The sequence below is a fragment of the Ascaphus truei genome, chromosome 1 (genome assembly GCF_040206685.1).
Source record: "Ascaphus truei isolate aAscTru1 chromosome 1, aAscTru1.hap1, whole genome shotgun sequence".
NCBI lineage: Eukaryota > Metazoa > Chordata > Amphibia > Anura > Ascaphidae > Ascaphus > Ascaphus truei.
In genome coordinates, this window is record NC_134483.1 from 218,563,911 (window position 1) to 218,576,113 (window position 12,203).

The following is a 12,203-nucleotide window of genomic DNA, read 5'->3' on the forward strand; positions in this document are numbered from 1 at the left end:
CTTCACATCCTCTCACTGGTGGGTGTAAAATGCCTACATTTACATTCACTCATCTGAATTAGGTCAAGAACAAAGAAAATAAAAAAAAACACACACAACAAAACTTTGTATTAATCCCTACTGCTAAAACCCCCCTAACAATTCACGTTAGAATGTTTGAGAAATCCTTTGATGCTGTGTGGAAGACAGGAGGCTTCGCAAAAAACTTCATGTGGTCTACACTGCCTCATTATGTACGCTTCTCAGATAAAAACATTGAGTGCCAGTTACATTCGCGTTTGCAGTTTTATGTCGGTGTCGTTTTTGTTTTTCATTACAAGGTGAAGCTGAATCTAATGCACATTTCATCATTCCCACTGTAGTCTTTATGCTGCTGTAGCCCATCTCATTCTAATTACTGCGAGCCTTACACCTTTGACTTCCATGATTCTTGTCATTATCACAGTGTATGATTTAATCTTCTCTTTTGCAGCGCTACTTTTCAAAAACAGCGTATCAGTAAAAAAAAAAAAAAAAAAGATAATTACCCTAGGATACAATACAGGTGATATGATTTTCTAACGGTGTGTTAGCAGGCTGGAATAAATGTGGGGGATATGGGTTAGTGCTAATTGTGGACCTTTGAATGTCATTCGTAGATTATTAGTATGGAAGAGTTCGTGTCAGTCATGCATATGCATTTATTCAGATCTCCATCAAAATATACCATCATACAAGACAAGTGAAAGAAGGTTCACGATTCTCCATAGAACCTTTTATGACCATTGTTCTTAATATGCAACATAGTTAATTATTTCAGCAAACCATAAGGAAGATTGAAGCCTTATCCAAAATGTATTGATCTGTGTAATGCCGGAACAATGAAACGAGTGTCCTGTAAATAGGCGTGCCTAAACTGCATAGGCAAGGAGGGCAGCTTGTGAGTGAATGTATTTTTGTCCCTGGTATTTTTTTTATCTGGCTATCCTAGCGCCTAAAGGGAAAAAAAGGTGAACAGCGCGTCAGTGGCTTTGTGAAAATAAAGTGTGCATATGTATTTTAAACAAATCAACATTTCTGTTTCTTTTTGGACCTTTTTTTATTTGGAAGGAGGGGCCCAAACATTGATATATTTTAAACTAGCTGATATACCCGGTGTTGCCCGGGATTTAATTTTCCCTCCCCCCTCTGTCTCCGCTCCCCCCTCTCTCTCTCCGCTCCCCTTCTCTCTGCTCCCCCCCTCTCTCTCTCTCTCCCCATTCATCTCTCTCTCTCCCCCTTCATCTCTCACTCTCCCCCTACCCCTCTCTACCTCCTCTCTCTTTCTCCCCCGTTCACAGCACTCCGGTCCCCCCGTGCACATGAATGCGGGCTCCCCTCCCTTCCCAGCTCTGGTCTCCCCCCCCCCCCCCGTTCACAACTGCCACCCCCCCCCCCCCGTTCACAGCTCCGGTCCCCCCCCCCCCCTGTTCATAGCTGCACCCCTCCCCATCACATCTCCAATCCCCCCCCCTTCACAGCTGGATTCCCCCCCTCCTTCACAGCTGGATTCCCCCCCCCCCTTTCACAGCTCCGATCCCCCCCTTCACAGCTGTGTTCCCCCACCCGGTTGACACCTCCAGTCGTCGTCCCCATCACAGCTCTGTTGCCCGCCTTCACTACTCCTAATCCCCCCCCAGCTGCGGTCCCCCGCCGGTCACAGCTCCGTTCCCCTCCCCTTCACATCTCCGATTCCCCCACCTTCACAGCTCCGTTCCCCCCCCCCCGTTAACAACTCTGTGCACCCCCCCCCCCGTCACAGCGGGTTGGTGTACGGGTCACTGTTGGTGCGGGCAGTGAGGTTGGTGGGCGGCGGATCAGTGGGGGTGTGGGCGGGAGGGTTGTTCGTCGGCGTTGTCTCACTGGGGGCACAGGCGGGAGGTTTTGTTGGCGGCGGCTCAGGGGGGGTGCGGGAGGGTGTGTCGGTGGTGGCTGAGTGCGGGCGCCGGCGGCTGTTGTCTTCGGGGGCGGATTGTTCGGCGGTGGGTGAGGATGGTGGGCTGGTTGGCTGCAGGTGACTTACTGTGGGGCGGGCGGGTTGTTAGTTGGCGGCTGTCCGTTGTGGTGGCGGGCGGGAGGGTTGCACGGCGTCTGGCTCTGGTTCCCCCCCCCCCCAGCTCCGAACGTGCGTGATGTCACCTTGCACTCAGAGACCATGAGAGCCAAGGCCCACCCTGTAGTCAGGCAATGAGAGCCAAGGCCCGCCCCGCAGTCAGCCAATGGGAGAGCTTGACAGCCAATGATAGCCAATGAGAGCGCGCACAAACCCACAGACAAACAGATTTTGAGTTTTATATATATAGATAAATATAAAAAAATTCACAAGACCACTGAAGTGCCGTTCACCTTTTGACCATAGGACATCTTCTCCAAAGATTTATTTGAAGGACGCGCACCCATGGCGGAATAAGTACAGGGATTGTGAGGGCTCCTTTTTCTTCTCTAAACAGGGGAATAAATAAAAATCATTTGTTTTATTAATATTAAACCTGGATCCTATAAGAGGATATTATCCATGGTCACAGATACACTGGTATTGAGCCCCAGCTGATTATATTCTTGTGGATAGGCAGGTAATAAATGGATATAAAAAGAGGTGTTTAAAAGTATGTATTATGATGTTTTTCTAATAAATACTTCCACCAGTTTAAAGCATAAAAAAAAGAATTAATCAACCTATGTTGAGTAAGAGAAAGCACTCAATGATGTAGCACATTTTCTATCATGTATAAGAGACCCCAAAATATACATCAATACAGTATGAACATGAAGTGAGGATTTCATAGTGAAATACTTTAACAACAACAAAAGACAAAATAAATACCACGAGAAATATATGTATATGTTAATGTATTGTATATGTTGATTCATTCATTTTTGTATTCATATACTGTATTTAGGTTTTTATTTACCTGCAAAGCACATATCCTAAAATCTCATACGGAACATTGCTTGCTTTTTTTCCAGAGGTTCCATGATGCACCTAAAAGGGGTTAATACAAAGGAATTCTTCTAGTATATTGAACACTCACCTAGCCTGAAGCTCAAATCTCTTCCCACTGTGCTGGGAGAGCCCAGGTCAAAAGATTCACATCCTTGAGGAATCCACAAAGTTGTTCATTCAGCAGCAGCTGTACCAGAGTTCCTGTAGACATACAATATATGGGTGGCCACGGGTCAGGAAGAGCAGCCAGTGGCATTATTCAAATACCCTTCCTGCACAAGATTATGTCATGGCAACAAAACCCTGTACTGCTGGCTGAAGGTGTGAAAAGCAGAAACATTCAGTTTGTGTTAAAGCAGCAGAATGAAAAGCTAGTTTATCGCATGCAATTTATGGAACGCACAGTTTGATAAAAACAAAGTGTTATTGTCCAGAATGGAGAAGGCTACAGTTTGTACTTCTGCTCTGTGCAGTGTCACAGCGAGCCACTCACTTTGATTATATAAGGAACTGCGTTATCATTACCCAGCAATTACGTTTCATTAAGATCTGGGCGTAAACGGCATGCACAGGATTGCAGTTATTTGTGCCAGAGAGAAAACAGAAGAGATATGAAGAGAGATAGGATTTCTACTGACCAGGGAAGCGCAAGCTACCCCCCCCTTGCCCCTGTCCCCTTTCCCGATACCCACACAGAACATACAAATAATGACAAGACACAATGTGGAGGTATAAAGGCTGCGGCTTTGTTTATTCATATATATATAGAGATAGCGTAAATGCTAGTCCCTGCAGAATGCTCGGTGGTGGGTTAAGTAAAATGTCCGGCACCGCGAGAGGGCTCCCAGAAGTACTTGCCCCCTCGCTTCAACCCCCGGCTTTGACAGCCCAGAGCCCCTTCTGGCAAGGACAACTAAATATATATACCCCATACCACATGTTGCATCATTAACTGTATATCCCCATGCCACATGGTGTGAAATCTAATACACACAGTACATATAGGTCATACCACATGGTACAACACATGCTGAATACTGTATACGCCCCCTACCAAAGATTTATTTCACGCAACCATATATCCCCCATAGCGCATGGAGCCAACTGCACTCCGCAACTGTATAACCCCCCGGCCATATGAGGAAATGGCCAGTGTGGGAAACAAACCCGCAACCTGAGCATTACTAGCAGCACAATTGAGCTAACTAGCAAGCAAGCAACTGCCAACGACTGTACACCCCCAGCACAGTATGCTACCACTTGTGTGCTTCACCTACCACGTGATGCACTCCCACTGCCTTAATCCCCTCTGCGCTGTACGCCTATAGCCCCCGCCAGCGCCCCGCCCGCCTGTACGCTGGAGCGGGCCTTCACGACTAGCATAGAGAGCTTGCGTGCCTGTGCCCCGCTCAGCTGCTGGGCTCTCCGGTCAAGCTGGGAAGGCGTGTGGGTCTCGACGGGGCGTGCTGGGAACCGGGCAGGCAGCCGCACCCCTCGGGTTGAGACCGCAAGGTTTTGCACGTGATTTTGGTTATTTCGGGACCTCTCCTCCACCCCGCGCCCGCCGACCGCTCCGAACGTCAAATCCGTCAGATTTCGCTCGACAGAGGGAGGTTGGGGGTGGCCAGACAGGAGACAGCAGCTAGCACGGTTGGGGTTGCTCCGCGTGCTTGATGTAAAACTGCCACTTACATGAAAAAAATGATGACTTTTATCAGTAAGATTCCCTTGAAGTCTATCAGAGCGCAATTGCTAAAAATCCATGGGACTGACTGCAAATCAGTGAGACTCACAATCATAGGATGTTGACATGTCAGGTCTCATTGGTATGATGATCTGGATGAAGAAAAGGCCTAGTTAACCTGAGCAGTGTGGCCAAGGGGGGAAACATGAGGATCTATTTGGTAATATTCATTGTGCAGCTTTTAGTTAAAAATAAACAATTCAGATTATTTTGTTCGTTTTGTGTGTTGCAGCATCATCCTGCAATAGAACAAAGTGGGCACAGCAAATTAAGCTAAAAGCTAATGTTATTCTTTTAATGACCCAGACTGTGGTTTAGCCATTCATCTGAACTGCATGATAAACTGCAGAATCAAGCTCCTAGGAAGCAAACAGAAGTTCTTTTCTTTAACAAATCCAGAACACTCCATATTGCAACATTTGGCAGACAACAGAACCTAATTACAAAAGAATTTAGCCACAAGCATTAAATAGTTGTTGGAAGTCCTAACTCTTTTCCAGTTATTTTGGCACTGTGCATACAATGTACATGGATTACTAGTTATGTGCTATAATAACATCATAGTAACCCAGTTAACTCAAGATCTGCTGATGTGATGTGTACTTGTCAGCGCTTGTCAGCATAGCAGCAATGTGATTATGAAGGCATTTATCAAGGTCCAGGGAGAAACTCAATTGCCAAATGGACAAAATGTTTGGCCATTGTGAATTGACTATTAATTAACCTGTTCACTACCAATAGGGCTAGACAGGTTTAAAATGCATTGCAGTCCCCATTGCCATCAAAGAAATTAAACACCTGGGATTCTTTCGATGCTTTCTGTCATTTTTATTGACGGGATTGCATCACATTTTTGAACCAAGTCCATTAAGTCTCAAACAAAAATGTTTCACAAATAGATGCATCTCAAAATGAGTATACATAGCATTCATTCATTCAGTGTCAGCAGACTCTGCACCGCACCCTTGTTCATATGTTCGTTCCTGCCAAGAGATCCATTATTTTATGCACATCTGGTCACATGTTTCGTTTTAAGTCATATAAAGTTCATACAGTATATTCTGCTTAGTCTTTGTAAAAAGCACCCAAAACATGGAAATAACTAGTATTTTGGTTTGCTTAATTTTTTTTTTTATCTATGTAAAACGCCACTATTTTTTTTTTTCTTCTGTCTATGCCTCCCAGACAAAAATGCCCTTGTGTTCATTTCACACAGAGGGAGTGTTTAAAAATAGGCTAGCACCTGAGCTTCTAATTTTATTTCCCCTCTCCAGAGGGAGATTAGCAGACAATTGTAAAGCGAACCCAGTTCACAGCAAAACAGGAAGGTAAATGTACTCAAGTAATGTTAACTTTGAGCCAGGGCACATTTTACAGACTAATGGAGCATCAAAGTGTGATGAAAAGAAGGGCGTCTGGAAACGATTTAACTGTTGCCAGCCTCTTCCTTTTCACATCGTCAATCAGAGATATTTGCAGCTCGGTTTAGAGCTATAACTGAAAGTTGTAATCACCTCTTAAACCTGTGCTGGAGAAGGCATTGCAGGCCTGTGCACCAGAGAAATGGCTTAATCCTCCATTTTACATTGAACAGTGCTTCACACATAGTATAAGGCCGGAATCCAGGCATATAGGCTCTTTGTAATATTAAGTAACGGTAATACAATCTGCACACACTGACACATTAAGGGGAACAATATATTATTGTATAAACAAGCCTCTCGCTTTGTTTTCTCCAGTGACTCATTCCATTACTTGTTTTAACGTTTCTGGCCACTTTTACAATGGTTGCTGTTTCTTCCTATGTAAATAGTAGAAATAGAAAACGGTCACCTTCGGTAAATGCACATTTCCTGATTTCTACACAGAATTGTAAAAAAGAAAGAAAATACACTTCTATTTTTTTTTTTTTAAAGGGCTTTGATTTATAGGTTCAACATAAAACAACATTGGAGGCATGGTACCTTTCAAAAAATAATTGTGGCTCAAAAAGCAATTGGATATCTGATTTGTTTACATTATTTATGATATGAACATTTTTGGGGTCCAACAACACTTGACAGGTAATAGGTTCCTGGGTCGTCTGGTAGCAAAGGATTCAAAAGGGTTAATGACACTTTCATGGTCAATGAGTTAATAGATATTAGTAGAGTTAGTCGAAGGACAGCTATACATCTATGTGTCTACAGTTGTACGTCGTACTCCCCGTATCTAATTGTAGCTGATGGTACGTCTGTGTAATCCCAATACATTATCTTTATTGATTGGGTTTTTTTGCTTTCATGCATCATTTTACCTTCAGCTTTTATGATGCCAGATCTTTTTCAGGCACTTTCTTTGGTTCATGCAGGCTTACAAATGCTTTGGCCAAAGGGTTTAACCAAATACCCTTTTTCATGAGAATATTATTTTATCTTAGCCTAAATTGGTAGGAGCGCAGGAATCGTTCTTTTTGTTTTTCTATATGTAAGGCCTATCTTTTTACCTGCAGCAAACGTCTATAGGGAGGAGCACGGTATTATGTACAGTTTCTCACTTTCTTTGGTTCTGCTTTAAACGGACCTCTAACTATTGCTTTTGCTGTTAATCTGCTTTTTTTCAGGGACCATATCTACACAGTTGATCTGGACACATCACCAGCGGAAGAAATGTATTTCAGCAAAGTACGTGTTCTTAATTGCCTTTTTTTCAGAACAAGGCATACTATTGATAATGTCTTTTTTTTTTTAAAGACTTTGTCAGCCACTGTCTGCAAATGAAATGTTATGGGGATTAAAAAATGATAATTTTCCAAAAAGGGGATAATATTCCATTAAAGCAACTATTTATATACATTTCCGATGTTGGGTTTAACCAGTGCAATATGCAGTCTTTATTAGAAGGCCTCAAACTCCCTGCAGGATTATCCATAAAATGGCGTCTATCCAGCCCCGTTATATTATTGCAGTGCTTTAATATTTATTGTCAATTATTGATGGCAGGTATTTTTCCGTGATAAAATATTGGGTTTTTTTTTCTCTTAATTCTTTATTTGTAGTCTACAGTTTTATAACAATTAACATACGCAATACAATACACACAGAAATCATACCCACAATTCTACATTAGCATCACATATACCTGTAAGTATCCAAACGTCAAAACAACATACAGTAAATATATATATATATATTTTTTTTTTTTTAAGGGATTTGTCATTGAGTTTAGCTGTGCGTATGGATGTATTTTATTCTCATTTTATATTAAATACCCTCACCTTAAACACTCCTATCCACCTCACCCATGGAGTAATGTATGACAGGAATAGCTAGATATTCCTTCTGGCTTCTTATCCACTGCAGTAACATCTAAAACTTTTTTTAGTACTAATTCATTTGAATAATACAATTTCGTTTGCTGTGCAAAAAAAGTTGCTTATTCTTGTCCACATGCCTGCTGATTACCCAACTCTTTGATAAACCACGTGAACTACCCCGTCCATCATTTAAGTTTTGGTGTTTAAACACATGCCAAAATCTTGTTATATTCCAAAGGGGCCTCCACCAGTGAGCGAGGTACTATTTGTACTATGGACTCTCGAAGTGGACCTTTTTTTCCAAGTTTGCCCTTCTTTTGAAAATACCGATTTTCATATACTGATGGTGAGCGGAAGCAAGTTAAGATTTTTTTTTTTTTTTTTATAAACTTAACCCAGCACTGCCAGGTGGAAATCAATCTATTTAAAATCTCTGGCTGCAAATGGATGAATAATGTACCCTCTATGGTACTTTGTAATGCTTTATTGGTGAAGAATCCCCAGCAGTATCTGTACAGTATTTGCAACTGCGCGTTATAAATGACATGAACACTACATTGTTTGACCAGTACTAGCCACATTCTTACGCTACGGCCCGGGTGTCGGCTGCTGCACGTGCATTTGCAGCAGGTGTAAACAATTAGTAGGTAAATCAATCTGTAAGGTCCCAGAACAGAAGTTCAACAAGTAAAGGAGCTAAATTCCCACTGTCTTATGTTTGGATGCAAAGGGAGGCAAAGTGTTAATCCAGACCTGCAGTGCAGGATTGCACTCGAACAGAAATGTCAAAGAGGGTATTCTGCTTACACATGTCAAAGAGGTTATTCTGAACATTTAAAACATAATGTTACGAGGCTTAAAATAGATGACAACTAATCATAACAGATGAATTTAATGAAAACAAGTCCGGCAGCCTGTCTCCTGAATTCAACCCTGACATTAAAATCAAAGGCAATGTAACCTCAGGGGCTCTAATTGATTTCTTTCCTGATCTTTGCAGAAACTGACATGGAAATCCAAGCAGCACGATGTGGACACGTGCAGAATGAAGGGGAAGCATAAGGTAGGCAATTTCCATTCTTATTTTTTTTGCGCTGCTGCTGCTGCCACTAGGGGTTAGGTTTTTGACGGTTATCTGTGGCTGCTGTCTGCGATGTGCTATGGATCATGGCACACACTGCTTCACTAGTAATTGCTTTTTCAATTAACTCATGGGCAACTTGCAGAACAATTGCTTGTTTACTGTAAGAGATGATGTTAAAAAAATTGGAATATGTATAAGCCCATGGGATGACAATAGCATTCATAGACTTAGTTGAGTCGGATAATGCTATGCATAAAATTAAATCCATGTGATCAGCATTCTAGCGATCTTTAACCCTTTCACCGCCAGGGTGGCCGGCAAGGGGGGGGGGAGGCACTGCAGCAGTTGGGTTAGTGATCCCAACATCATTAATCATTGTTAGATAAAAAAAGTTTATTTCAAAGCCCTAGCTATGAAAAAAATCATGTGTGCTCATTTCAAATAAGGTCCTTCAAATCTTGACTGCAAGCATCTCTAAAGCAACCATTGTTATATAAATATAAGGCTACAAGCATATTAACAGCAAGGTAAAGCAATCCTCGACCTCACGAGGCACTATTCCTTTTTTTGTTTTCTCTTTTATGAATGGCCTCCATGTATCGTTTTGCCATTGGCAGTTTCCAATGTTACAGAATAATTACATGAACAATATGTAACATGCCTTTCAATTCGGATATCAATGTAAATTCAATGTACTTAATGATCCTGATTGGGACAGGAAATATAAATAGGAATTAGCAAAATAAGTGTGGGAAAATGTCTTAGCTTAGTATGGTTAGACTACCAAAAAAGTCATTGTGCTTTTTTTTTATGTTGGCTAATGTAACCTAGAGTCCATGCACCCTCTGGTGTAACTGTGCATTGAGTTATTTCTTCTATTTTTATACCATTGCTAGTAGAACTAGTTGAAGATCACAGAGATTATTTTAAAAAGAAAATCTTGTCTGCTCAGCAATTTGGCCAACAGCTCACTAAGCCGGAGACCCTGAATATATCTTGGAGCAAGCATCAAAGAAGTACAAATATTAATTCCAAAGTTATATCTGCTGTAATATTCTCTGTAATTAAAATCTATTGCCACCTGTCACAGTATATTTTTAAGTCTCTGAAGTAAAAATGCATTGATGTAGATGAAGTATTAAAAAATAAATAAAAGTGACAACATGCAGTTTCTCATTGTTCCTAATGTGCAGAAGGTACAGTATTACACAGCATTCCCATGCAATGCATAGCTGACCCCAGCGTGTGGCAACAGTTAATAAAAACATGGCACATTAACAACTTGATGATAACTGTTCGACAGAGGATTACAATGCAAAAGAATGCAGATGTTTAAATCCTATTTCTGTTTTTAATCCGTAGGATGAATGCCACAACTTTATTAAGGTCCTGTTGAAGAGAGATGGCGACACACTGTTTGTCTGTGGAACAAATGCTTTCAATCCTTCCTGCAGAAACTATAAAGTAAGTATACGGTTATGTATTGAATCATCAATTAATGCCAGGTTGTGTGTGTATTTTGGTTTATCTGACAAAAACATGTCAGAATGTATCCTTTCAAGAACACACCTTAATCCATACAGAAAGGATAGTGCACTTTAGACACTATAAATTCAGATCAAAGAGAAATGTGATATTTCTTTGATTTTCTGTATCTTGTAAATGTTTTCTGGGTAAAGCGCTTTCTTCTTCTAAATCCAGCCTTTAATCTGTAAGGAACAAAGATGCTAAGAGAGTGATTTTCAACTTGCGATGCTTTACATTATTGTATCTGCTTTTTTTTTGCCCAGTATGCATCAGTGTAAGATTTGTGGTGTGTTGGTAGGAAGTGTTGGGGAGAATTTAAGCAACACATGTTATAATGGGATGTGTACAATTATAAACCGCTCGCCATCATTTCTTCTCTTTGGTTTGTAGTCTGTGGGCTAACAACCTTTGTTACATCTAATCAACAATGTCAATCAATTTAGATATGCTTACAAAATAATAATTTTTTTCCCACAAAGAACACTTTTTTTAAATTTACACCCCCACATTTTAGTTGTAATGTTGAGGCTTTTGTGAAATGTGAATCTTTCTCCTGTTCCATATTGTCTGCTTTAGTTTAACAAGAGAATTCATGCTATGGTTGGGATAGTTTCAGTATGACAAAGAATGTAGAGAAAGACGAAGGGGCCAATTTCCTCATGTCTACTCAACATATAAATGGTGCAAGTGATGTTCAGTGAAGCTAAATTCACAAGAAGGGATTTAGTCAGGTTTATCAATAACTACAGACTAATACCAATCAAGCCAGAATGCACTGCAACTATGTAAGTATTTGTCTATCACCGACTTGTTTGTATATTGTTAAATATTGTTAAATCAGTCAGCTGTTGGGGAGACACACCTGTGTTTGCGCCCAGAATTTCCTATCTGTCTGCTTAACTTTTTTTCCCTCTGCAGGCCGTGAAAAATAAACTTGTGCTTAGGGGCCTGTTTGTTCCCCTGATATCTTCACTAGCAGTTCATTGCTCACTCCACCAGCACTAAAATACACCTAATATAAGTACTGAGGAAAGGAAAACACTTTGGCACGGAATGTGTGACATTGTGTGTGACAGTGGATGTAGGCCGCTTTCTTGTATTGCATTGACTCCTATAGCCAGTGAGATTTCAGATCATAGCATATCTGCACGTAATCACTGATTCCATATTAAAAGAAGCTAGTGAAGCATATTGTTTTTATTGAATGGATTCTGAATACTAGGCGGAAGTCTTGGTCCTTTCTTATTTTGGGTGAGAAACTCCCATTCTGAGTGAATCCTGGGAACCAATAAATGTGGAGCAGTGCTGTTTCATTCCCGTTTCATTCCCGTTCATCGCTGATTGTTTATCCATGTTCACAATACAATTATGTGTTAGAAAAACATTTTTTTTTTAATTCTCAACCATTCCCTGCCTGTAGGATGCAGCTGGCTTTCCGATTTCTGTGCCAAGCCGTGACTATTCCAACCCCCTTCCTAACCCTCCCCCACACCCCCCTTATCACTGCCTCGTGCTCGTTACAATTAATGCTTCTAACAAATCCCAAGAAGTTGCCCCTCTTGCTGCAGTGTCATCTTTTAGAAAAATTTGA

General features: G+C 41.2%; 1 protein-coding gene across 4 annotated transcripts in view; it reads left to right on the plus strand.

Moving 5' to 3' along the window:
- SEMA6A (semaphorin 6A) overlaps positions 1–12,203 on the plus strand; it is a 131,564-nt gene that overhangs the window by 61,204 nt on the left and 58,157 nt on the right. For all 4 annotated transcript variants that reach the window (XM_075601180.1, XM_075601196.1, XM_075601187.1 and 1 more), the window contains exons 4-6: positions 7,309–7,369; positions 9,002–9,064; positions 10,448–10,549. In XM_075601180.1, coding sequence (XP_075457295.1) covers positions 7,309–7,369; positions 9,002–9,064; positions 10,448–10,549 — 226 coding nt within the window. The remainder of the gene's footprint in view (positions 1–7,308; positions 7,370–9,001; positions 9,065–10,447; positions 10,550–12,203) is intronic.